The sequence below is a fragment of the Camelus dromedarius genome, chromosome 16, assembly GCF_036321535.1.
Source record: "Camelus dromedarius isolate mCamDro1 chromosome 16, mCamDro1.pat, whole genome shotgun sequence".
Lineage (NCBI taxonomy): Eukaryota > Metazoa > Chordata > Mammalia > Artiodactyla > Camelidae > Camelus > Camelus dromedarius.
The window spans coordinates 17,309,721-17,336,778 of NC_087451.1; the positions used below are offsets into that span (position 1 = coordinate 17,309,721).

The following is a 27,058-nucleotide window of genomic DNA, read 5'->3' on the forward strand; positions in this document are numbered from 1 at the left end:
CTCAGAAGCCAGCCTGGAGCCCCAGGGAGTCCCGGCTGGTTTGGGGAGAGTCGGGGTGACCCCTTGGTGCTGTCATCTAGGCTCCACAGACTGCTGAAAATTCCAGAAGAACAAAGGAATTGAATGAACTCAAAGCTGAAGAAATGGGTAGGCTTCAGTAACTGAAAGTGTGGGTTTGCCTCTGAGGAAGGATAGTGAGTGCCTGTCCATTCCGAAGGGTGTAGAGAGCATCACCCACTGGCCTGGGCCGTGCGGGCCTGGCCTCGCTGGAGGGACAGACGCGTGAATGAGCGACCAGATGCCTGCATGCCTACTTGTATTTTATACAGGACTCTTGCTAGGAAATGTTTCTTCTGTGTGGAGTTTGAGTGCTGTCTACAGTTTGGGGGGAATTTTGACTGAAAGGTCAGTCCTCTGTCTGCTGCCCTCAAAGGTGCTTTTCTCTCACCAGATGAAAGGTTGGGGTGCGGTCTGCTCACCTGAGTGACTGCTGGGTACTTCTGCTTCCCGTTAGGTTGAATGCAGCCTAAGGCTTTCCAATGAGGTTGCCTTTTCTGTTTGCCCCCGAGAGTGTTACCACCTGACTGTCAGCATGAAGAAGTCTGTGAGACAGTTTAGTTGATACTGTTGTGATTGGCTTATTTTTTGAGCTCTGATGACGATTCACCCTGAAGTCATATGAACAGAGTCTCATTGAAATAGCTGTGCGTTCTGTTACCAGTCCCGACAGACTGTTCCTTCCCAGGTTAGAAGAGCTGTGGCTCTTTCATTAGCAGGTGAGCACCGTGGGCCACCGCCCAAACCGAGACATGGGTCATCACCCCTACTCTAAAAGCTCCCTGTGCACCCCTCCTCAGCTGAATCCCTTTTCTCCCCAGAGCTCACATGTCCTGATGCCTGTGTTCATCTTTTTATGACCCTTGTTCATAAATCTGTTACCTGTGTCTACCCCTAACAATACACTATTTGATCTTGACAGCTGAGAAGCAGGCACGAAGCTAGCTAAACAAGGAAAAGGCGGTGCTGCTGGCACTAGCTGAAGATCCCCAACATTGCACTTCCCTGAGTGTTTTTAGGTGCCCATCCCAGGAAGTCAGTGGGCAGGGTCATGAGTGCGTCCTTGCAAATGTGGGGCTGGCCACATCTGGGCCACCTGGAAATGAAGCAAGTACGGTGGGCTCTGCTCAGGGGGGAGAGTGGGCTGCCCTGTGTAGTTTTCTGTTTCATTTCCACGTAGTATTCTGCAGTTTATTTATCCATTCTCCTGTGAATTAACATTTGGGTTATTTTCCATTTTTAGTTAGTGTGGGGGTTCCCACCTAGTTGTCCCCATCCTGTTTCAGCCATTCCGTGAGACTGTGGTGGGATCTTGTTGGGAGATTCGTTTGCATGTCTTTGAAGTCTAGTGGTGATGAGCACCATTTCCAAAGTGCTTGTTGTGCTATGTCTAGTCAAGTCTTTCGCTCTTTTGTTATTGTCTTTTTTTAATTATTGATTTTTTTTAAGAACTTAGAAAAATATTTTCTGGATTTGTGCAGCAAATATTTTCTCCCAGTACATGTGACTTGCCTGTGTATTTTCTTAATGGTGTCTTGATGACTAGAAATTTTTAATTTTGATTAAGATCAGTTTATGGATTCTTTAAGGTTAGTCTTTTTTTGTGAACTAAGTAATCGTTGCCAGTGCTAAAGTCTCAAAGATATTCTGTGTTTTCTCCTAAATGATTTATAGCTTTTATTTTTGTCTGTGATCCATTTTGAAGTAATTTCTGTGTATGAAATGAGATACTGATCAAGGTTCATTGTTTTCCTTATGGATATCTGGCTATTCTAGCAGCATCTGATGAGACCGTTATTGACCTTGAACTTTACTCTAGGGTCATCTAGCTGGACTGTTTGCTAAAGACCCTCATGTGGGTCTTTAGGTCTTTCCTTTGAGGGTGGGTCAGACTGTCCAGAGAAGAGTCTTTTGATCTTGACCCAGAGGGTAAGGGCCAGGATGCTGGCGTCCTAGGTGCTGAGTTGGGCAGGCAGGCTGTGAGTCTTAACACTGGGCAATCAGCATGCATACACATGAATCTCCTCTTTTCAGTGGGGCACCTGTGGTCTCAGGTGTGCTTGGCTAGTCAAGAGGCTCCTCCAGAGAGTGAGCAGCCAGACTTCTCTCAGAGTTGGAGAGAGGCAGTGGTCTAGTTGTGTGAAGGAGGGAAGGGACCCCGGGATCTAACTTCTCAAACATCATTTGACTCTTGTCTTCCATATTTAAGCCATCTCCTCCTAGCTCACCCCCAGGCCGAGGTTTCCCATTACTACCCTAGAATTCAGCTTTCACAGGTCAGTAAGTTACTTACCACTTTTGTCCTTCTGTTTCCAGCACCATTTTTTGTCCCTTGTGTTTGTGAGATTCTGTCTAATTCTATTATTGTGGGGTTTGAGAGAGAATAAAATTAGTTTCATTTGTTCAGTCTTCTACTCTCTTTAGTTGTTTAAAGGCAGCCGTTATTCTTTCAAAATGGACTCAGAGCCTAATATACTTCTTCAAATGTTATTTCGGCCCTCGTCCTCAAAGTGCGCGGTTCAGGCCAGCAGCCCTGCCTCACCTGAGAGCTTGCTGGACATGCATAATCTCCGGCCTCAGTCAGACCAACTGAATCAGCACCCTCATTTAGCAGATCTCCAGGGACCTTGTATGGCCATGAAAATTAGAGAGGCACAGTGGCTTTTATAATCACTTGATTTCCCTTCATCTAGGGTGATAAATAAATATGCAAAATAGGATATTTTCTTGCTTTTGATTTTGATTTTCAATTTTATTTCTAAATAGTGTTTCTGCCACCCAGTTAGCGGACAAGGTAGAGAAGGCAGTTCTGGAACGTTTGAAGCCTCTTCTGGTCAAGGCCCAGGTAATCTAGTTCATCCCATTTGCTTGCCTCTTGGACGTTCTTGAATAAAAGGAGTTGCTCCAGGGGTTACACTGACCCTTTGCAGGGCTGAGTGTCTCTGGCAGCTGGAGGCTGCAGTGCTGATCTGTGCTGCATAGTGTGGGTGCAGGGCTGCCAGGACCCCTCTGAGGCGCCCACATTATTGATGTGTCTTCTGTTGTGGGTAAAGAATTAAGACCGGGGAAGAGAAAGTGCCACTTTTGAGAAAGGTGAGGTTTTGGCTTGGGAAGTGAGTTTAAGTTGCAGTTTGCACTTTCAATCAAATAGACCTATCGGTGATGTTCATGTGCAGCTCATTGCTTCCACTCTGATCCTGTGCTCTTTCACCTCAGTGATTTGGAATGAGGGGCTCTGTTTTTCCAAAGGAGAGCGGTGTTAAAACAGCTTCTGTGCACAAACCAGAACTTCCTTCAGGATGAAATTGCACAGAGCATCACCAGCAGGCTGTGCCATCCTCCTGTAAGCAGTAAGCTAAATGCTATGGCCAGACCTGTAGACCCACCCTGTAAATAGAAAACACTCTTTCTTGTTTGTGTGAGTGGATGAAGCCACAGAATAATACTGTAATCTTAAATGGAACAAATGACATTCTGGGTTCCTGAATAGGCCACTGAACTTCTATTGTCTCTTGGTCTAAGAAAGGTCAAATTATTATCAGAGTCCATGGAAGTCTCAGGACTGTACAGCTGGGAGGGGTCTTAGAGACCAAATCATCCAACCTAAGGATTTTATCAGTGTGGAAACTGAAACAGAGAAGCTGAGTAATTGCATAAAAACACACAGCAACTCTGGCAGTGTTCACAAGGTTGAGGGAAGAAGAGGGGCAGAAAGCCAAGAACAACACGTGACATTTATTTTCATGAAGACAGAGTGCTTTGAATTGCTGCAAAAAGCCTAATATAGCTAAAGCTGATGAACAGTTCCCCACTGAAGTTATTCTGGGAACAGAATTCGTTTGTACTAATATGGGTTGTAAATTTTCATAACTCATGAGCGTGCTTGTCTGTTTTAATAGAGAGTCAATTCTTCTCTGGAAGCAGATACTCGCTTGAAGGATCGGCCATCAGGAAGCACGGTGCCAGCCCAGCCGGCCGAGGAGGTATGTGCTGTGTGGGGCTGGCATCCTGGACTGTGCTGCTGTTATGACATGATAATGTCTCTGGTTGTAAGGAAAAGTAACACACGGATTACTCTGCCAACACCAGACTATCCTAGACCCGCGGGTGGAGGTTATTTTTCTTGTTTGGCATGTTAATTCTTACCGTGTATACTTAGCATTATGGCTTAGATGAGCCTTGCAAACAGCTCACAGAAATCTCTGGAGCCACAGGTTTTTGTCAGCGGCTTTTTCCTCTCTTCCTAATAACAGAATGTGGGCGCCCTGCGTGACCCTGGATGTGGACGGCCTGCGGCAGAAGAGTGGCTGTCCTCATTTCCTCTCATTCAGCCCAGTTTTGCTCATTACTGGCCTAATTTCCTTTATTTTGAGGGCCTAAGATTTATTGTTAGGCCAGCATGTTTTGAGTGTCTAATAATGGCCAGTATCTGGCCTGGCAGAGAGAAAAGGTGGCCCAGGAAAAAGTGATAACATTTGAGAAAAATGAAAACACATCGTGTGGACGTCCACCCTTACACTCTTCCTCCGAGTCTTGGGTTTAGTGTTGGTGGCAATGTTCCTGCCCCGCGTGGGCTTCGGGCTGGGGATGGGGAGGTGCAGACTGCATCCAGAAGGCAGAAGGGCAGAGCGAGTATGGTTTCAGAGTTAAAAGTTGGAATGAAGCTCCACCAGCCCAGGAAGAAAGTAGATTTTGAGAATGTATCCCTATTCTAATTACTGAGCAATCGTTCAGCTTTGGTGTATTTTTATAATCTTGATGATTGTAATTTTATTGCACCAGTGTTTTGTGACAGAATCTCATGTGAGGTGAGGCTTCTGAGCCTGGAAGCTGAAAGTCTACCTGTAGCTCTTACATACGGGGCCAGATGATACTTTTTTCCCTCGCAAAATAATGCGACTGACGTCTAATCTAGGGAGCCAGCTCCATGGGGCATTTTAATATGAAAGAGAAGAGAAGTGAATGTAGGTGCTATCGGTGACGTAGACATGCTTGAATATTACTAGGAATGGTTGACCCTGTGGATGAGAGTCATTCTGTGGGCATGAAATGGCCTTTAATACAGTTTGTTGAAAAAGAGAAGTAACTCTTTCCAGTATTTAGAGTTCTGGGCTGCTGTAAACATCAGCATGATTGCAAAGACTTTCCCAGGTGGCACCATCGCGAGTCAGTGTTTATAAATAACTGAATACGAACAAACTCACTGAAGTTGGCATGATGAAGTCAAAAGACTTCCTCTGCTGTGTCAACTTATAAAAGAGCTGTGGGACCTTGAACACAAATTCTCAGAATCCCCATCTCTAAAACGGAGATGTTTGCTCTGCTTTACAAGTAAAGTAAAACTCTTAATAGGCGTCCTTACAGACGAGATGATCTCTGATACCAGGAGCGAGTTCTTGGAAGGGTGCCATTAAAGCACGTGCGTCTCCTTGCGCTGCTGTCCCTAGCTGAACTTGCATGTGAAACCCGTGTTTCCAAAGAGTTTCGGGGGTTTTTTTTAATTGAAAGTTTACATATGCACATGGCTAAAAATGCAAACAATTTAGAAAAAGTATCATGTAAAAAGTCAAACCTCCCCACAAACAGATACCATATACTCCTCTGTGTCCAGCTTCTTTCTTTATATTTTGGTGATCTTTCCAACATCGGCATGTTGGGATCTCCTTTGTCTCTTCTTTATCTCATAATATTCTTGATACTCCATTCTTTAAATGTTATGAATGAAAAATACTACATATACAAATACACACGTCTTAATTAACTAGACCTGTAGTATTGGTTTAGGTGTCTCTAGATTTTTTTTATAATTTTACTGTATTGGTTATTCAGCTGATTTTTATTTAACTTTGGTTAAGGTTAGGCATTTCTTCATATCTTGATTGGCCATTAGTGTATTTTCTTCTGTGAACTGTTAAAAGGTTTTTAAAATTACTATGGAGTAACTGTTCATTAAGAGTATCTTACTTCATGCCGTTGACACTGTTAAGTGTTCCAACATGCAAGTGCTCGTGTAATCCTGTAACTCTGAGATACAGGAGTATTATTTCCATGTAACAAACCAAAGAATTGAGGACCAGAAAGGTTAAGTAAACTTGCCCACACTTGCAGGCGTGAACCAGTGGGCTGAACCAGGATCCAGGCCCAGAAATGTCTCATTCCAGAGCCTGATACGACCATTTCCCCACCAGACACCTTGTAAAGGCCTCTTTCAGAGCAGATTATAGGCATATATTAGAATCAAAAGAAATGCAACATATGAAAAAATACTTTTGCAAGCTGTAACGTGCTTTGTGAGTGTAAAGAATACAAGGTCAGGAAAGACCGGTAAAGCTCTTCCGGGTTATAGGTAGAAAATCTCACAGAAAACCGTGAACTTTGTAATGTCGTGAACAGGTGTTTTTACAAAGCACTGGACCAGAAGAGTATGTTCTCTGGAGTATGTGACATGTGAGACATTGTACATTCTTCTGAGTACAGCACAGAGGTATTTGCATTACCAATTGGCAAAACAGGTACTAACAGTAATTTCCATGGACAGTAGCGGTATTACTTGATCGACGGCCACTATTTAAATGACTGTTAGAAATTGTGCTGGTGTCACTGCTCTTGACGCTACTGACTTAGGAGAGGTTAGGTTTAGCATAGAAACTCCACTAGGTGGTTGGTTTATTATGATTGGCTTTGTTCATCTCTGAGTCTTCTGTTGTTTTCGTATTGCCTTTCCATCCCTTTGCTTTGTAGGTGACAGATGCCGATGGTGGTTCTAACAACCTTTGTCAGCTGGATGGTTTTTTGGAAGACACCGCTCATGAGCTCTGGGCTGTGGCTCACTCTAAGATCTTGGAGTCTGACACCTTAGCCACCTTGGGGGACAGCAAGGACAGCCCATATCTGGACACCATGATACTCCGGATGGAGGAAATGGAAGTAAGGTTGGGGCTGCCAGCTCTGGTTGGCCACTGCGGGGCTGGCTTCTGCTGAACGGGGCTCTCCTCATACTTCTGTAGCTTGGAACTTCAGAGCCATCTAGTCCTGAGTTTAAATCCTAGCTCAACTGCCAACCAAGGGCATCGCCTTGGTAAAGTCACTCACTCTCTCTAATAAGTAAGGGTGTATTTAAGGACGCAATGAGGTATGAAGTTACCAGCACACTACCTGACACATAACTCATCACTGACAAGTGATGCAGAAAACGCTGGACCAGAGCCCAGTCCCACGAACGAGACCATCAACCTGTTCATCCATCCGCTTGTAAATGCTGTAATCCTAGCAAATCACAGATAACTTCACCTTCTTTAATTCCCATAATAGTTTTTAGAGTGCTTTTCTCTGAGAATTTTAGACCTCAGACATGACTCAGACCAACCTCAGCAAATTGAGACACAATTAGGGAGTAAATGATATGGCCAAGGTCACACAAAAATTCATGCCAGAGCTAGGATGAGAATCCAGGTCTCCTGACTCCTAGTTCAGCGTTTTCTTTCTAACTCCACCATGATTAAATCTCATTTTGGCTTTGCTGCTAAATAGAAACATTATAGGGAAGACAGCGTTTAGTTGGTTTTATAAAATTTTAGAATGTGATAGTTTATCCTAGTCTTGTAACTGATTCTACCTTCTCGGGGGAACTGTCTAGACCAGAAGTGTCCAGAATGGTAGTCTCTAGCCACATGTGGCCATTTAAGTGCATTACTCACGTTTCAAGTGGGCGGTAGTTAGTGGGCAATGGACACAGCAAAAATGGAACATTTCCACATCACAGCAAGTTCTAGTGGGCAGTGCTGATTTAGATTACATTAATTGCGTTATTTTATTTTACACTCCACCTCATGAACTAATCACTTCCTGGCCAGGGAGATACCTGTTCCTGCCAATGGGTCTATATCAAGTGTCTGCTGTACTCTTACATCCTTACTAGCTCTGGTTTGTAATGAAACTCATTTTTTTCTCATAAGTTAAACTTTTTTTTTTTTTTTAAGAAATACCAGGAGACAGTTCGCCAAAGATATAATAAAATTGTATATACTGATCCTCATCTTTGGATGCAGGAAGAAAAAAATGGTGAGTGTTCTTCAGCCTGTCCCCTCAACATAATGTTCTGAAAAATTTCAAACATACAGAAAAATTGAAAAACTTCTACAGCAGACACTTGTATACCCATCGTCTGGATTCCACAGTTAACGTGTTGCTGTATTTGCTTTATCATATGTCTACTTACCCGCTATCCATCCATCAATTCTTCTTATTTTGGGATGCAGTCAAAGTTACTGACATCAGTGCATGTTATCCTGAACATTTCAACATGTGTGTCCACAACTAGAGTTTAATATTTATTTATGACTCTTTTCCTTTTGAGATAAAATTTACATATAATAAAATGCACAAATCTTAACTGTTTTTGATGGGTTTTGTCAAATGAGCACACCTTTGTTACCCAAACTCCTTTCAAAATAGAGATTATCATCACCGCAGAAAGTTCCCTTATGCTCCTTCCCAGTCGGTTCCCCACTACCCAGGCAACCACGATGCTTTTTTTCTTTTTTAACTATAGATTGGTTTTTCCTGTTCTAAAATTTTCATATAAATGGAACCATACAAGTATTTACTCTTTTGTCTAAGGCTTCCTTCATTTAGCATTTAGATTTATCCTGTTGCCACTGTAACAAACTTAAGTTTGTAGCAAGTTAAAGCACAGATTTAGTGCTGTGAAACAAATTTATTCTCTTAAAGTTCCTGGAGGTCCGAAGTCTGAGGTAAGTCTTAAAGGGCTAAAATCAAGGTGTTGGCAGGGCTGGTTCCTCCTTCCAGCTTCTAAGGCTGCCTGCGTTCCTTGGCTTGTGGCCCTATTACTCCAGACTGCTTCTGTTGTCACATTGCCTTCTCCTCTTCTGTTGTCAAATCTTCCCCTGCCTGCCTATTACAAGGACACGTAGATTACATTTAGGGCCCAGCCCAGTGATCCAGGGTACTCTCTCCATCTCAAGACCCTTAAAGTCCCTCTTGCCATAGAGGGGACACTCGAAGGTTCCAGGGATTAGAGCGTGGACATGTTGGGGAGCCTTGTTCAGCCTACCACCCTCTGTCCGTGTTCATTCCTTTTTATTGCTGAGTAATACTGCATTGTGAGCATGCACCACATCTAGTTTATCCATTTGCCTGTGGATTTACATTTGATTATTTCTAGTTTTGGGCTACTAGATATAAATCCGCTATAAGGGTATTCATGTATATTCTCTGTGTGGACATAAGTTTTTATTTCTGTTGGATAAACACCTGAGTAGACTGGCCAAGTTATGAGATAGGTGCATGTTTAACTTTAAGAAAAAACCAAAAAACCCTGCCCAACCTTTTCCCAAAGTGGCTGTACTATTTTACGCTCCCATCTATGCTGAGTTCTGCTGAGATCCTTGCCAGCATTTGAGTTGCCAGTCTTCTTCACGATAACCATTCTGGTGGGTGTGTAGTGATATGTCTTTGTGGCTTTAATTTCATTTCCTTGGTGAATAATGATGTTTAGAACATTTTCAAGTAATTATTAGTCATTTGTATATCTTCCTTTGTGAAGTGCCCAAATCTTTTGTATATTTTTAAGAATTGGGTTGTCTTTTTATTTTTGATTTGTAGGAATTCTTTATGCATTCTGGGAATGAGTTCTTTGTCTCCTATTTATATATGACATGTATTTTTTTTTAAAGCAGCTTTATTGAGATATAATTCACATGCCATAAAATTCACCCATTTAAAGAGTTGTTTTTCGTATATTTACAGAATTGTGCAAACATCACTGCTGTCTAATTCCAGAATATTTTACCACCCTAAAAAGAAGCCCTGCATCTATTAGCAATCACTCCCCGTTCACCCTCCCTTCACCCCAGCAGCCACTAGTCTACTCAGATGAATGTTTGCAAATATTTTTCCCCATCTGTAGCTCCATGTTTATTTTCTCAAATGTTTTATTATGGGCAGACAGTTTAAACGTTTTGATAAAATCTAACCTGTCCGTTTTTCCTGGTCTAGCTTTTGCTTTCTTTCATCCAGTAAACCTTTGCCTGCCCCCAAGTTGAGGAAAGAGGCTCTTGCTTTTTCTAAAAGCTTAATGGTTTTAGCTTTTGTGTGTAGGCCTGTGGTCCATCTTGAATAAAAGTTTGCTTATGGTTTGGGGTAGAAGTTGAGGTTCATTTTTTCCCCCAACTAATGGATATCCATTTGTTCTTACACATTTGTGGAAAAGATTTTCACTTTTCTCTTCCACTTTTAAAAATTCATACATGCACATTTTGGCTGCAGGTGCTAGGCTATGGTCACAGTTTGGCCTGGGACGTGTTACTCCAGTTCTCTTTGACTTATGCTTATCAGTTACTACTTCACTCAATGAAAGGAGGGAAGTGAATGTGGTTAAACATTACCTCTAAAGGAATCTCAGTACTATGCATGTTAAGAGAAGTAAAGGAAGTTGTGGGTGTAGACGGTTTACAGCAGCAGCTTATGTATAGATACTGTTTTTAGAGTATGAATCTGGGGATTTTCCTCGGAAACGTATTCTCCATGTCAAACTTTGACAGAAAGCTGAGTCATTTAAAAACACAATACAAATTTGTTTTGTTTTCTGTAATTGTTCCAGCTCCATTCTTTGTTCATTGCCTTTTTCCCCGCCCTAGTCCACCTTCCATCTGCATCCTCACGTGACAATCCAGCCATTCCTCAAGGCCCGCTTCACGTGATGCTACTTAAGCAGTGCTTGTCCTGGCTTCCCTGGACCAGAGCTCTGCTCCTTTCCTGTGACTCCCATAGACTTCTGGGATGTGCTACCCTGTTAGAACCATTTGTAGAGGGTCTTACCTCTCCCACCTAAGCCACAGAGTCTTCGAGGCCAAGAGTTTTGTCATATTCAGTTGTGTCCCAGCAGTGCCCTAGCGTGGGCCTGGCACAAGGAGGACCCTTCTGATCACTGCTCAGTGAGTCAGTGGGCGTCTTAGCATCTTTTCATATGGAAGCAGGGAAGGGAAATGTTGAAGGGTGACTTTCACCGATGGCTTGGCCATTGGCCACAGTTAGGTTGCATCATGCGGAAGACAGCCTTACCAAGGACTCGGTGTTCTCTTTTCAAGGACAATTTAAATTATTAGTCACTATCTGACTCTGCTAGAGTCTAGGTATGCATTTAAAAGGAGAACGCTAAGAACTGAAATAAATTGTTGGGCACTTTAATTCCAGAATTATACAATCCTTATTAAGAACCGTCTGTTTCTAGTTGTTCTGATTATATGTTCAGTTGCATCACAAAACCAAATTTAAAGTGATTTTTGAATTGTGCAGTATCCAATCTATATCTCTTATCCTCTCGTTTCTGAAATCAGTTGAAAATTGATTGTACTCTCAGTAATTTTTTTTTACCAAAACTGACTTATGCAGTATTTCTGAGAGTAAGAAATCATAAGCTTATAAACGTGAGTCAGAGAAAGTTGTTTGACATGTGCATGCTCCTTACCTAAGAGGACAATTTTCTTTCTACATTTGAAATACATTTAAAATTATAAATAATCCAAAACTCAAAAGAGTTGTCAAGGCTGCAAGGTATAGTTAATAAGTTAGTGTTTTGACTATCATCATGCAGATTTTTCCAGCGAAGCCCAGAGACTAATTAAATCAGCTAATTAAGTGTTCAGGTATGAGTGTTTTTTTCCTTCTCCAGTAATCAAACCATTTAAAGGTTAAAAAACAAACCCAGCTGCTTGCGACTCCTTGGGTGGGGGGCTGGATCCTGTTGGAACCTGGCTTTGCACAGACCTCTTCAAGGAGTCTTCCTCGGAGCTGGCAGAAGCTTCCAAAGGAGTTCCTTACTTCTTAAAACTGACTCATCGGTTTGTTTCTTTGTAACTTTTAAGTTCACCTTTTCATTTGACACCAGGGTATTTTCCCTTGGCGCTGCTAGCCACACCCGTTATGCTTCTGAGGTGGGCCTGTGCCTTCCTCACAGGTTATTGGCCACGGGGACAGGCCTGATACGTACGCCAGCTATTCTTTATATACTGTCATTTTATGCCTCTCCTTTTCTAGACCGGGAAGTCCCAGCAGTAAGTGAAAGGCCTCTTTCTCCTCATCCAATCAGGATCACGAAGACAGCAGCTCGCAAAGACCCGGACGTGAACATCGTGTTGGAGAGGCCCTGCAACGGCACGTAAGTGGGGGCGAGACCGGTCTCCTTGTAGCCGGTTGCCTTTGATGTCATTAAATTTTGAATTCCTTCAATTACCGCAAGACAGGAATTCTTCTTTTGACCAACATCTTGCCAAACTCCAAGGTGGCCCAGTAAAATAGTGTGTTTATCAGATGGGCCTTGAGTAGGTTGCATTTTAAGGAGCCTTTCAGTAACATTTAGCTGTTTTTAACGACTGAAAACATCACATTGGCAGAGGTGGGTTGTGCAGGTCATTACTACAAGATTCGCTGTAAGAGTTCCCTTGTCTGTGGGACAGAAGTTCCTCCTGTGTGGAGGGTCAGTCCAGTGTAAAGGGGAAGCAGTGGGCGGTGATGGGATGTTGGGTTTTGTTCAAGGTGAGGAAGAGCAATGAAGGTAAACCTTTGGTTGTCAGATCGTCAGGGTGAACTAACGTTACACTCACTTGCAGATGATTTTGAATGTTCTCCTCGTTTGTATTTGCTCTCAGTTCCCTGGATGAAAGTGTGGGAACAGAGGAGAGATCGGAGAAAAGAGAGGCTCCCCTTCTCTCCCTTTCAGAAGATGCTCGGCAGAAGGAAGGCCGGGCCGCCCTCTCCGTGCCCCCGGGCATGCGGCGCAGCATCCGTGACTACTGCGGCCGCTTCGACCAGTACCTCCGGCTGATGGCGCACGAGGCCATGGGCTCCTTCAACCCGTGGCTGATAGCGGAAAGGTCAGTGGAAGCTCATGTGCCCTGTTGAGGAACCAGTGCCATGTGCTGACTTACAGAAAGGCTGGAGAAAGACCAGGTCAAGGACGCAGGCTGTGCTTTTGGGCCTACGAGGTCTAGTGGTTGCTTTTGGGCTAGTGAGCAGGCTTTCTCCGCAGACTGCCTGCCTTCTGGGAGAGGGGACTGCAGGACAGCGCGGGCGGGGCCATCCGAAGCAGCGTTCTCCGCCTCCCCTCCTTAGGCAGAGGCACTGTATCCAAGGCAGGGCGGGTTTCCGTTTTTGTTAATGAGAGCTCTGTCACCCGAGAACACAAATCATCACCGGGCAGGAAATAGTTGTGACGGTAAAATCGTCAATGGTCAGGACAAACTTGCACGCAGGAGCCGCAGGCCGACAGTCTCAGCTACGTTTCACCTTCTCCTGGGTTGTGAAGTCGGAAAACAAAGTCCCACTGCTACTAAATGTTTGAAGAATGGGTAGCCTTCTTCTAAGTAAATAGTTAATTAAAAGATGTGTGTAAATCCATCCTTTTGAAATAGGGCCCAGATTTAAATTCCTCCTGAGTATCACTTTCTTACAGACATGCAGACATGATCGTCATTGAGCCAAGCGGTGTACTGTGATCACATCTCTTTCTTGAACAAGGTTGAGACCTATTCCGGGAGTTAATAATGGCCTTTTTTTAATTTGCTTATTCTTTTATATGTTTATTAACGTTCCACACGCACTAGCAACACCTCTCAATATAACCCTCCTCATGATCAGATACGTTCGATCTCTGTTTCTCGCCTCCGCCCCTGCCTTTCTCCTGAGACCCTCTTTCCTTCTGCCCCAGTCTGGCCCGGCCAGTTTTAGGTCTTGGTGTCGCTCTTGTCCTGGGACTTGCCTTCATCGTCACCCTGAGTGTGAGACGGCCTCCCTCCCACATTGGGGTCCTTACTTCCTAGTGCACTTGGCTCCCTCTTGGTTTACTCTTTGTTTTGATGGAGCCTGTCCTGCTTTGTGTAGCAGAGGACATTTCTTGAGACTTACATGTTTCAAAGTGTCTTTATTCTGTCTTCATACTTGATTGATGATTTGGCTGGATTTTAAATTACTGATTTATATTTTTCCAAAGAATATACCTTCCTTCTTTTGTAAGGGTAAAGGAAGGATTGTCACTTAGCTGCCTGAAGCAGGGGTAGAGACCTGTCAGTCTAACTGCTTATCCTGCAAATTCGCGACCAGTGTCCTCACTTCCTGCCTGATAGCTTGTTCTACTTCCATGGTTCCCAGTTCCCTTACTTCCAGAGTCTGTCCGATATTCTGGGAGACAGATCAGCTTGCTTTTCCTTGGTCTCCCTTTGCAGACCCTAAGGTTTCAGCTTCCTCTATAATTTCCTCAGTACTGCTGAGTCAGTTTTGATTCTTCCATGTGCTTTTTATCTTCTGAAAATCTTAGACATTTTCCATCCACTTTTGTCTTTTTCTCCTTGTAGACTGATATATTCATTTATCTATTTCCTTTTTTGTTGGGGGTGGGGTAAGAGATGATCACTTATGTTCAGTCCCTCAAGTTTAACCTGAAGTCCTGGGACTTCTCTTTAATATAGGGCACCCTTCAAAGACTATGAGACCCTTTGTTCTGGTTGAGCTGCACATTTATTTTCTGGGGAGGGGAGGAGGTAAACTTGACTTGCTTCTGTGTGTTAGCACACAGTCCTATAGCATACTTAACTTGTTTGCCCGGAACCTGTCTTGATCGGTTAGGCTAACTGACATATTGGGAGATCGGAAAACAACCCAAGAAAGATGGACTGTTCCTTGTACATTCTTACCACTTGATGAACAAAGCATTTTGTTCATCGTTGTTTTGTAGACATAGGGAAAATCTCTCACGGCCTGTAAGGGATAACAGGTTAAGATGTAGAGGACAGAGCTATGAAACATGCCTGAGTTTACGGACGTTCTCCTCTGCTGTCCTTGACCCTCAGGTGACAGCACATCTGAGTATTGTTTTTGATCTCTCTTGTTTCTGTTTCTTACTTGAGTGTCTCAGAGATGAGAGTTGTATTGATCAGATCTTGAAAAAGTATCCAGAGACAGTTGACTTCATCTGATGGCTTCTTGAGTGAGGGAGAAATAAGCTGAGTTTTTCTTTCTTTTAATGTCTCCATTCCTCCCTCCACCTGGAGAAAAGCACGGTTCTGGTGATCAAAAGGAGCACATGATATAAATAGAAGAGCGATTGTGAAAGGAAAGCCTTGATAATGATAATGCGTTCAATGAAAGCAAACTCTTAAGGATTCTTGGTTTGAAAAGCAAATCAGGAGACTTCTGGTGGAAGGACAGACTGAACATACGATTATCTCTGCTCCCGGTATCCCTGTCCCACTGTGTGTCACTGAAAGACTAAATAAAGGCAGGAAACCAAAAATGACAGCAAGTAAGAAATAGCAAGAGAATTTTGGAAGCCATGAAGCAGTTGGACAAATGGCAAGTGACTTAGCAGTCCGGAGAACCAAGTGCCCGCTGAGGCTGAAGCCAAGAACCAAGTTGATTTGCGCAGAAGAACCCTGGGAAGACTCAGGAATGAGAAGCACTGGGTGCGTGTGAGAAGCCGTGAGTGCAGGCGAGTCAGAAAATAGGAGGCTTAGTTGAAACTCCAATTCTTGAAAACAGCAGATAGCTCAGAGATCCAGATATCTGCTGAAAGCCATGAAAGCTGTGTGCAGGCTATGATAACAGAAAAGATCTGAATAATAGGCATTCCAGAATGTGAGAGCAGGGGAGAGGGATGAGTGGAAAATGACAGGAAACCCTATAAGAAAAATCCCCAGAAGGCAGTTAGTCTCTAGATTGAAAGGGTTCATCAGTTGTCCACTGCGAGAGTGTGAAAGAATAAGTGAATAAATGAATAGAACAGAACACATCATGGCATGTCGTTATCCAAAGGAAATGTGGGCATCCTGGTATGAGGAGAAGATGCCAGAAGGTTCCAGAGAGTTAAAACTGGGCACATTCAAATACTCGGAGATGAGAATGGCACACTGTTGTCAGTAGCAGCCCTGCTAGAAGATATTAGAGCGTATTTCCAAAATTTACCCTACAGTTCTGTGCTCAGCTGAATTATCGGTTAAATAAAAGGGGCGAATAAAGACAGTGTAAGTTATGCAGAGTGTCCAAAAAGGTAGTTCTCAGTAAGCTGCTGGAGGGTGTGAGCCACCAGTACAAGGTGGACATTGAGAAAGAGGAAGATGAGGGTTAGGAAACTTAGGACTCCAATGTGGAGCTTCTAGAAAGATGGCAAAGGCTATTTCTGAGTATCTTTCAGTGAGCATAGAAAGCAGCTAGTCTAGATTGGAGCAGGACAGAGGGCCAAGGAGTAGCTCCCGGGGGAAGGTGCGGGGGTGGCATGGGAGGAGGTTAGATAAAAGAGAGGAAGAAAACGGACACGTTGTCTAACGTACTGGGAACAACTTTGTATTTCTCTCATAGTTTGGGGATGAATTAATGACGGGAGTATAAAAAGCAAAGCAAGTATAAAAACAAGTTAATCACTTCTGCTGCTAGTGATGACGCACTGGGTAATTTGGACCGCCTCTCCCACTGAGGATAACTGTTAATAGAAAGCTCGATTAAAAATAAAACACATATGCTTGAAGGCACGAGGAAGGGAACTGGGTAATGAAGAATAACTGGGCCAGGATCCTGGAGAAGACAGAGACCTGGGGAAGTGAGCCCCTGGCCTGGCACTAGGTTGTTGGCTCTGGAGGGAGATGAGTGACACTTGCGATGTCCTTTTCAGATCAGAGGACAGAGGTGGGAGTCCAGGGCTCGCCGGGGGGTGGTATTGCCTCGGTGTACTTTGCTCATTTCTGCTTGGGACCCTGGAGCGGGACACTCTGGAATGAGGGTGACCGGGATGCCAGCAGGCCCTCCCAGGACTCCACTCAGCTCCTGAGACGGCATTGAGATGGTTCTGGATTGTTGCCCCAGGCACCAGGCAGAAGCAAACCTAAAATTTCTCTGAAGATATATAACATCTTAGAACTTAAGTTATTTCTGCAGTTTTCAAATTCAGTGTCTGGTACGTGGTGACAAACAACCAGGCAACAGGGAGACACGGCAGGGATAAGAACAGACCCATGACAGCTCCGCACGTGAGAGTCAGACACAGACCAGAGAGCAGCTGCGCCTCTGCATGCAGAGACCTGGGGCCTGGGCCGAAGCCACGTGGACACTGGAATGGGAGCATACAGTTTCTAAAGTGAGGGGGCTCATTGGGCGGGCTTAATAGACAATCGGGCACATCCAAAGAAGAAACTTGGGACATAGGACAGAAGGAAACATCTAGCATGATGCTTGGAGACACAAAACAAGATGAAAAGAAAGATGAGCAGACGAGGGACGTAGAAGATAAAGGGACAAGGTCTCACACACGTGGCTGGGGTCTCAGAGGGAGAGGAGCCAGAGAGAATGGGTCAGAAACCACATCCAAAGACATCATGGCTGGTAGCTTCCCCAAAGTAACAAAAGACGTCACACCGTAGATTCGAGAAGCTCTAAAAGCCTCAGGCAAGTAAAATAAAAAGAAATCCATGGGTAGCATATCGTAGTATTGCTGGCAAATGGAAGACAAAGAGAAAATCTTACAATAAGCCAGAGGAAGGAAAAAAGAGAAACAGAGACATTGGAAGCTGGACAGCCTGGCGTATCTTTCAAAGTTCTGAAAGAAAGGAGCTACCAATCTGGATCTAAGCCCAGTGCAATGGATTTCAGGAAGGAAGGCAGTAAAGGTTCCAAACAAAGCTGAGGAAATTTATTGCCAGTAGACCTTCACTATAAGAAATATTTAAAGAGCGTTTTTCAGACAGAGCAAGAATAGTCACAGATGAAAGGTCAGAAATATATGAAGGCATGAAGTTAAGAAAAAATCTGTGTGTAGGTAATGAATAGTGACGGAAACAATAAGCTGGTGGCTTTCAGGGGGCAGAGTGTGTGTGTGTGTGTGTGTGTGTATCTGAAATACACAACAGTAGCACGTAAGGAAGAGGATAAATGGAGTTCGTGTTCTAAGGCTCCTGCGTGATCTGGGAGAAGGGTAAGACTGTCAATGTTGTATTTGACGTCAAGGATGCTTATTGTAATCTAGGGTGGCCAGGAAAAGAATACTAAGTGTGTAACATCCAAGTTAATAGTGAGGAAAGAATGTAATAAAACACAAAATCCTAAAGAAGGCAACAAAGAGAGAACAAATAGACAAATAGAAAGTACTTAGTATTTTAGTAGTAGAAGCTTAAATACTTCAGGATTATTAAATGAAAAAGATATATACACACCAATTAAAAGACTGTCAGATCAGCCAAAATAAAACAAAACATCTGGGACAGGAATGGGGTAGAGGGGCTAGGAGTGGGGAGGGACACCTATCAGCATTTACCTCTTTTGCATAATTCTGACTTTTGGAACCGTGTTACTGTTCCCTATACATCCCTCCCAATCAACAAGGATGGGGTAGGAGGGGAGAGGGTATAGCCCTAGATTGGAATATAAACAGAAACACGAACCTAAATGTATTTCCAGCAAATAACATCATCACGCTAATGGGATACATACAGATGAGGACTAGTCTAAGTCACTTTTGAATGCGGTAGTTTGACTCTTTCCCTCTGGCTCAAGACAGACTGTGAACACAGATTACAGATTCTAGTAAGTAGGTTTCTTTCAGCCAGCAATCTGAGTTAACAATTATAAAACTACTTTCTCTATATTTTAAGATTGATCAAATAAGTAAGTACATTATGAATAATGAGAGCCAGGTTTCTGGAAGAAGGCTAGAATGAATCCCCTATTTTGAAGACGGGGTGGAGGTGATATGAATTTATGATTTCTGATAGATGTGGAAATAGACATGGGGTATGTGTGTCTGTCTGAGTGTGTCAGCTGAGAGGGCCCAGAAACAGTAGCCCCAGTATCAGCGAGCACACTTAGTGCCCAGATCTTGGTTTCTAAATACTATTCTCCATGAAAAGTCCCAGAGCTCCTTGGAGAAATGGCTGATTCCAAGATGGGGGCTGGGAGAACCTAAGATGAGCCTGAAACAACGTCTTGTGCCAGAAAGGAAGTAGTCAGAGGATGATGGGGACATGTCAAGAGGACCCGGGAGCTGGCGTGATGGGGCTCCTACTGGCCAATCTGGGACACTTTAAGTATCAGAAGAAGGAATAATAGTAATGGATTGCACACTGTTGAATAACTTACGTGTAAGGCCAAGCCAATATGAATGAATGAATGAATGAAGACATTTGTGTTATGTTACGTTATGAGTAAAGGAGACAGGAAAGCTCTTCCACATGGTACATGCCAACTATTACGTGGGGGGAATGATGGAGTTAGAACATCGGTGTTGGCAGCCCTGTAATAGCTGAGTCAGCAGGTTTAATCAGAAGCAGGATATTTATAGTCTCAAAGTATCTCTTTACAATATACATATTAATCACAAGGGGAAAATAGTAACTTTTCAAGGGAGAAACCTGGCAGCCATCACCATAACCAAGTGATAAAAATTAGCACTCACCAGTGAGAAGACAAATAGATACACTGAGGGGACACAGTATCCCTTCCATGGTGTTTGTCCCCAAAATGTGATATCAGACAAACCCATATTGAGGGACGTTCTACAAAAAAGGCCTTTACTCTTCAAAAGATGTTAAGGTCATGAAAGACAAAGACTGAAGAACAATCCCAGGTTAAAGTAGGCCAAGGAGACGTGACCACTGAATGCAACATGTGGTCCCACGTTGAACCCTGGATCAGGAAACATTTTCTTTTAAAGGACATTTTTTGGACAGTTCACAAAAATTTGAAAAAGGTCTGTAGGTAAGATTAGATAATAGTATTGTATCTCTGTTGTATCAGGGTTGTTTAAGAGAATGTCCTGGTTTTTAGGAAATGTATACCAAAATACATGAGGTGTATCAGGTCTGCAACTTACTCTCAGCTTGTGTGTGCGTGCGTGCGTGCGCACACGTGTAGAGAGAAACGAAGCCTTCATCGGCGTTTCCTGCCCCCGTCCCATGGAGAAGCACACCTCGTTTCCCCTGTCAGGCACGTGGGTGGCTGTGGGAGGTGGATCTGGACTGGGGCTGGGTTGCGGCTGGTTAGTTTCTGGCCTCCTCTGGTTTCAGCCACCTCAAGGGTGAGGTCCATCCCGTGTGTGTGACAGGCCCCTCCCTCTAGCCTGACTCAGATCTACGCGCCACCATCTTACTATCTAGGAAAGCAAGTCCTCTCACCTTGTATTCTCCTCTAAGTGGCCTTTTGAATTTCCCTTGAAATCTCCGGATAGACGGGGTGAGTACTTCAGCTGAGTAACAGGCTGGCTCCCGCACGTGGCTGCACGTACCTTTAGCTGTGCTGTTTGTCTTCCAGCTTTTCAGATGAGCTGGTAGATGAGGCTCTGGGGGCCGTGGCTGCCGAACTTCAGGATGTGTGTGAAGACTACGCGGAAGCCGTGTTCACCTCGGAATTCTTGGAGGCCGCCACATGAAGGTTCTCCAGGGAAGGGCCCCTTATGTCACCCTGAAGAAGGGACGGCACCAACCTTTGTTTTAGCCACAGGAAATCTTTATCCTCAGCTGTCCATCCAGCCCCAGAAAGTGCTGCCCACTGAAGGAAGGAAAAGCCAGTGAGGTCATCCCACTTTGCATCTTCTCATGGTCAAAGCAATGGCTCTGAGAGTTTACGAAGGACTGTGTTCTATTTTATCAGTGCCCAGGAAATGTGAATCGATTATGACAATATATTTTCTGAATGTATAGTTTTCCTGTTGAAATACCATGTTCATTCCACTGACTGGTGATTAGACTGTTTTGAAAGTCAATAGATAAGTGTATTTCATGTAGAGATTCAGTGCAGTTCCTCTCTGGTCCCATCACCTGGCTTGTGTGTCCTCCTTCGGCCGGTTCCTATCAGGACGCCTGTCCTTCCAGGTTACAGACTTGCGTCGAGCACAGGGCTTAGTGATGCCGCCAGTCCTCTGCTCTGTTGTGGCTGGTTGAAATCGGAACCCACAGTTACCAGTGCACAGCAGCGAACGCACATGTCGCTAATTCTCAGTTCCTAGGTGCTTCTTCACATTTTTAGTTCCTCGTGTCTTTTATTGCTGTGGGATGACATTTTGATTTACAGAGCTGTGTGTGAAATCAGAGGAAGTCTGAGGACATTGGAGAGGTCCAGCCTTCTCTGTGGCCTGGTTGGAGGCACAGAGCTCACTTCCCTCTCTGCTGAGATCATGAGTTTCTGCTTCCACACCAAAAAGGAACCTGCCGGGGAGGAGGGAGCAGATCTGGATGGCGTGAAGAGCATGGAGTCTCCCCCAAGAAAGGAAGAAACCGAAGAACCACAGTAGCCTGGTCCTGGAACATCTTACAGGTCATGTTTACCAAGAGAAAAGCCTCCGTGTTTTCCGAAACTCTGAACTCAGAAAAAGCAAAGGCATGTGTATGTAATGAGGCCACTGCCTGGAGAAGTTTCCCTCCCTTTTTTTGCCTGCGGCTTGGTGAATGGGACGTGGAGGCCGCGTGGCGGAAGGAACACCCCACGGGATAATGTGAATCTTTTTACAGCACAGACAGTGTTGTCAGTGGGGATTCTTCTCCGAAGTACAAGTATTTCAGGTGATAACTTAAGCTGCTTGATCGCACTTACTTGTGCAAAATTGATTTTCGTTTAATGTAATGTTGTTCTGCTTAATTTTCTATAACCTCAGAATTTAAAAGGCTTCAAGGGAAATTAAAGGTCTTTAATCTGAGGAGTTACATATGTACACTTGAACTGATAGGAGTGTCTGTCGTTGGTAACTTATTTTGTGTGGCAGTTTTTACTGTGCTGATTTTTTTAAATAAACCCAGTATTTTAAAGTATGTACATGTCTGTTTGAAATAATTTACATCTCCTTTTTTTTTTTCCCAAAGTGAAATGTGATTTACAGAAACCACTCAGAATACTTTTATGTTTGATGTGAGCCTAGTGGGTTACTTACCGCCCCTCACCCCCAGCAAGAAAGAAATGATAATAAAAGCTCACATTTATTGAGCACATGCACATCCCAGGCCTAGCTCTAAGTGCTTTCCCAGTATTAATGTATTTAATCCTCGTACCATCTGCGTGAGGTGGACACCATTATTATTCCCATTTTATAGATGAATCAAATGAGGCACAGAAGGGGAGATAATTTGATCAAACAATCCTGCATTCAGCACCACCACGGTCATGGATTCACTTACTCCCATGAAGGTAATTGTCAGAGTTTTGAGCATTTCAGCGCATTCTCCCGCCTCTTCCTGGCCCCGCTCGGCCCGTCCTAGATGCGGGCATCTGGAGTTGCCCTGCTCCTGTCCGCTGACGAGTCAAGTCCAGACTCCTTTGCTTTGTTTGGGGGCCTTCCCGGTATCTCCTGCTCCTCCCACCAGCTGGGTCTCCCCGTCTGACTCCTGTGGGTGAGGCTTACACCCGCCTCTGTGTCGTGTCCAGCGTCTCCCTTATATCCCTGGCCCACAGGGAACTTCCTCGACCAGAGCATTCTCCAAGGATGCAGAAATAAACTGCAAGAGATAAAAACTCTCATTTAAAAAGGGAACTTGAATCCTTGAAATATCAATTTTCTTATCTGGGTCCTGTCAATTTTTTTTTTTGAGTTTTTGTTCTTCATGAGCAAAGGCTGCTCCTGTACGGGTCGTTCTCTCATCCCCTCCAGGTTTCTCCTGACCAATTCAGGTGTTATTTTCAGAAACAGAGGAATGCACAAGTGTCATATTTCTGTGTCCACAGGCTGTCCCAGTGGGCAGATGGGCTGAAATTCCTGATCTGTTTCCCGCCCTGATCTGACCAGCCTCACAGCCCAGCCCTGGGGAGTGTTGCCTGCTCGCATGCCTGTCTCTAGTCTGCTCAGCTCCTCGAGGGCAAGGCCTCTGCCTACACATAGTTGGTGCTCAGTAAATGCTTTTGAATGAATGGGAAAAAGGAAGCACACGTTTTCCGGGAATCGATTCTTGATTTGGGCTGGGGGCTCTATCCTGTCTCTGCAGGATCTGCAAAAATCTGTGTTAATCTTTTGTGACCTGATGTAAGAGGCTGCCTGGGAAGAGCCGCAGATCTCACCTCCGAGGCACCAATGCGGTGGCATCAGGAACTGCTGCAGAGAGGGTGTGGGTGGCCTGGGGCTCATGAGAGGGCAGAGGAGTGGGTGGGGACCCCAGGAAGGACCGCCTGGGTGTTGGGGTCCCTTCCCCCTCTGCCTGTTAGTGCTGGGCACTGGAGAGGAGGCGGGAGGAGTGTTCTCTTTCTCCCTCCTCTCCCTCCCTCCCTGCTTCCCTGAAACTGGGGGGAGAGTGTGTGCAGGGTGGGTGGCAGGAGGCAGTGCCTGGAGGAGGCATGAACTGTGCATCAGTGGGTCTGGACGGCAGGATGAAGGGTCTGAGCAAAGCCCCCAAGGCCAAGAGGAGAGGAAGGGGTTCTAAGCCCGGTCAGAAAACTTCCAGTTTTCTCTGTGGTACAACGTGGGTTTCCTTAACTCTTGATTGTTTTCAAAAGGAACCGTTTGTTTTAGCAGATTGAGGGAGTGATGCAAATTCCCCACAAAACTTGGAAACCAGGGGTGTCTGCCCCACACCACCACACACAGGGCACCCTAGGGGCACCCTTCTCGGGCCCGTGGGCCAAAGAGCTCGTGCTCTTGGGGCTCCTGAAGCAGCAGGAAGGTGGCGGCACGTCTGCTGTCTTCCTAGACAGTGGCCTCTCCCGTGTGGTTCTGTTGGTTCAAGAGCAGAGAGCTCACATCTGTTAATCAGTTGGTTGAGCCCCCCGCCCTGATAGCTCAGGCTGGCTTGGGAGGGCTTCCTGTAGTCGTCAGTAAGGACCCCCCAGGACATCCCAGGTTGAGACCCAGGCCAGCTGTCAGTCCCAGGTGATCTCAGTCAACTGATCCCTCAGTGCAGGTCTCACCCCGACCTGGGGCTCGCAGGTGGCTCTGTGGCTCTGGTTCTGGGTCCCTCTCCTGCCAGCCTGCCCAGGGCCCTGTCTCTGTGGCACTGGGTCTGCTCTGCTCTCACCAGTCTTCCTAGGGCCTAAAGTGTGGCCTTTGACCCTCAGCCTGGGGTGGGGAGCCCAGAGGCTGCTCCCGCCCTCCCTGATGAACCCCCTTCAACTGCTGTTCTTTCTGGAGACCCCTCCATAGCTGATTCTGCCTGGTAACCCTGATCGATTTTTCTTGAACCAAACCTGCTACTTCTCACCTTTTTTTCTGGCTGACTTCCCATCCAGCCAACTAGACTTTTTCCTGCAATTGAGTCCATCCATTCCCGCCGCTAGACTGTCCCCAGTGTGCCAGCGGGTGTGTCCAGAGGATCGGCTCCTCCCAGTCCTGCTGCCAGGCGGTGAGTAAGACACCTGCGCCTTCTACCCTCCCCTAGCCTCTGCTCTCTGTGGGGCCTGCCTTAGGGGCTGCTCCCCTCCCATCCTGCTCTGGATCCAGGATGAGCTGTTCATCTCTCCTTGCTTCCCTGCCTCTTCCTGACCAAGGCTGTGCCTCTGTCCACGGGGTGGCTTCTCACTGTGGGACGTCCAAGCCATTGTGTATGCCCTCCCTGGTGGTGTCATTCAACCCTCATGACAACCCTGAGATCCTCCCTCCCTCTGCCCATTCCGATACGCCCAAATCCTTTGTAGAGAACCAGAAACAGCCTTTCCCGGTAGTTTCTGGAGCACCTTTACACCCAGAGCTGCTCAACTCCTCCTTAGCAGCCCTACCAGAAGCTCATCACGGCTCAGACACGGCCCGGCCTCCTCTCCCAAAGCCCCTCTTGTCACAGCTTTGCTCCCCCAGGCGCTGTCACCTCTGCTTTCCTTGCAACCCTTCTCCCTGCCGTCCCTGCTCCGCCTCTGGAGGTGTCTTCTCACCTCGTCTCACTCCTGGCCCTCCCTTCCCCAGCCTGCCTCACTACCCCCTCCCCTGGGACCTCCTCTGATTTCCCGTCTGCTCTGCTTGGCTCCCTGGAATCTCCCACCTACACACCGGTCCTCTGTCTTCCCTTGGGTGTGGGTGAGGTCAGCCTGAGCCCTCCCACTCAGCTGCAGAGCCCTGCAGAAGGTCGCTGTGCCCGGAAGCCCACTGAACATTCCTGCCACCTGCTGGGTGGGGCTCCCAGGCCCCCTGAGTCTGTCTCTGTCCATGCCCAGCACCCCGCTTGGGATGGTAGATTTCCAGGGTGCCTTCTAGCTCTGACATGCCATGATCAGGTTGGGCAGGAGTATCAGGTCCTGGACAGGTGGGCTCTGCCATCTCTCCCAAGCCCAGGGCTCCCTAAGTCTGGGCAGAATTCCCTATGAGGCCCCCAGTAGACATGATTCCTCAAGATTGCATGGGAAGCGTGGAGTTCAGAGAGCTGGGGAGATGAGGCTGACCGCCAGAACCTGGGCAGCCACCTGCCTTTATGGCCCCTAGAGACCAATCTCCAGGGGTGGGCTCAGGAGGAGATGTGGCTCTCCTTAACCACAGCTCTCCAGCGCACTGTTCTTGATGTGTGACCAAGAGGCCAAGAGAGGCTAGGCGCCTACCTCGGGTTAAGCCCCGCCCACATCTACTCTGCACTACACTTCACAAAATGCCTTTAAATACCTTCTCTGATCTCAGTCATCGTAACCGCCCTGCTGTAGCAGGGACTGCTTAAGAATGTGAGCCATGGGTGAAAACCTCTGTGCCTCGGTTTCCTAATCTGTAAAATGGGGGTAAGAGTGGTACCCACCCAGGGTTACTGTGCGAATTAAAGGAAATTATCCATGCAGACATCAAGAATAGTGCCTGGCAGATAGTAGGTGCTAAATAAATGCTCACTTTTAAGTTTATCACTGAGGACCTTGGAAGGGGGAACTTGTCTCTTTTCTTACACTTACAGCCTTAGTTCTGAAGTGCTTTCCTTGCTGCCTGCCTCCTGCTGTGTTCTTCCTGCTTAAAACCCTGTGTCTTGCCTCGCCCTTGAAGCCAAATACTCAGCAACAGCTCGCCACGCCTCTGGCTGCTCTGAGCGACAAACACATCTGGTTCTCCCTCCAGAGGGTCTCCCTGGGCCGCCTCAGAGACAGCCCTTTTGGCCACAGGACTAAGTGCACCATGGACAGGGCTCCTGCGGGCTTGCTCTAGGGCTCCCAGTGCCACCAGAACCTTCTGAACTGGACCACATCCTTATGGGGCAGGCAGACCAAGTGTTCATAGCCCCATTTTACAGATGAAGACGTTTTAAGGTCTACAGAAATTGAGGCTTGCTCAGGGTCACACAGACACACAGTGACAGAACCGAAACTCAGTCTGCATCTTTTGACTTCAAGCCTAGTATCCTTTCCATTCTGTGCCACACTTCTGTCTTTCTCTCAAACAGATGATTCTTAGAAGATCTAGACAATCTTATAGACGTAATTGTAAGTGAAATCTCCAGTTTCAGTTATTTGCTATGGTCCTGCTTTATGCCAGGCACTGTGCTGAGTTCTGGGCACATAGAGATGACTGAGATGTGTTTCCCACCTTCCTAACACAGCCCAGCACAGCACCCCTGCTGCCCAGAACTAAGCTGCTGCCTCAGTTTCCATCCACCCCATCACCTGCCTCCCTCATGCCCTGCCCTCCTACACGGGCTGAGCCCTTCCCAGAACCCTGCCTACAGAGTAATGATAATAATCTACCACTTGTGTGCTTTATTTATATGATCTCATTTGATTCTCACGCTAACGGAAATAGAGATTATGAACCCATTTTACAGATGAAACTGAAGCCAAATGAGATGGAGATTTTCCCAACTAGAAAATGAGTCTGATTATACATTTCAGCTCTTCCCAGTGTACTGCACTGGCCCTCCCTGGGCCCTGGCATCCGACCTGCTGCTGGCCAGGCTCCTTTTCCCAGAACCTCCCACCAGAGTCTGGGGCTCATCTCGGAAGGCACTGGAAGCCACATGCTGCACTGTGGGCTCAAATGTGGCCTCGCCTCCCATGCCATATTGGACATGCTAGTACAGCCCTTGCCCAGGCGCTGCCTGGGCTTGGTGTCCCGTCAAGCACTGTTCCGCAGATGGCCATC

General features: G+C 45.8%; 1 protein-coding gene across 6 annotated transcripts in view; it reads left to right on the top strand.

The window, feature by feature from the left end:
• The window catches only part of KIAA0753 (KIAA0753 ortholog), a 57,342-nt gene extending 35,488 nt beyond the window's left edge, over positions 1 to 21,854 (top strand). For 3 of the 6 annotated variants that reach the window (XM_010983936.3, XM_064495107.1, XM_010983935.3), the window contains exons 12-18: positions 2,824 to 2,902; positions 3,957 to 4,040; positions 6,799 to 6,984; positions 8,037 to 8,118; positions 12,115 to 12,235; positions 12,726 to 12,950; positions 20,362 to 21,854. In XM_010983936.3, coding sequence (XP_010982238.2) covers positions 2,824 to 2,902; positions 3,957 to 4,040; positions 6,799 to 6,984; positions 8,037 to 8,118; positions 12,115 to 12,235; positions 12,726 to 12,950; positions 20,362 to 20,479 — 895 coding nt within the window. In that variant the 3' untranslated portion in view covers positions 20,480 to 21,854. Of the gene's footprint in view, positions 1 to 2,823; positions 2,903 to 3,956; positions 4,041 to 6,798; positions 6,985 to 8,036; positions 8,119 to 12,114; positions 12,236 to 12,725; positions 12,951 to 20,361 lie in introns of those variants that run through there. The other 3 variants (XR_004141801.2, XR_837448.3, XR_004141802.2) reach the window with 3 other exon arrangements.
• Positions 21,855 to 27,058: the final 5,204 nt, after the last annotated feature.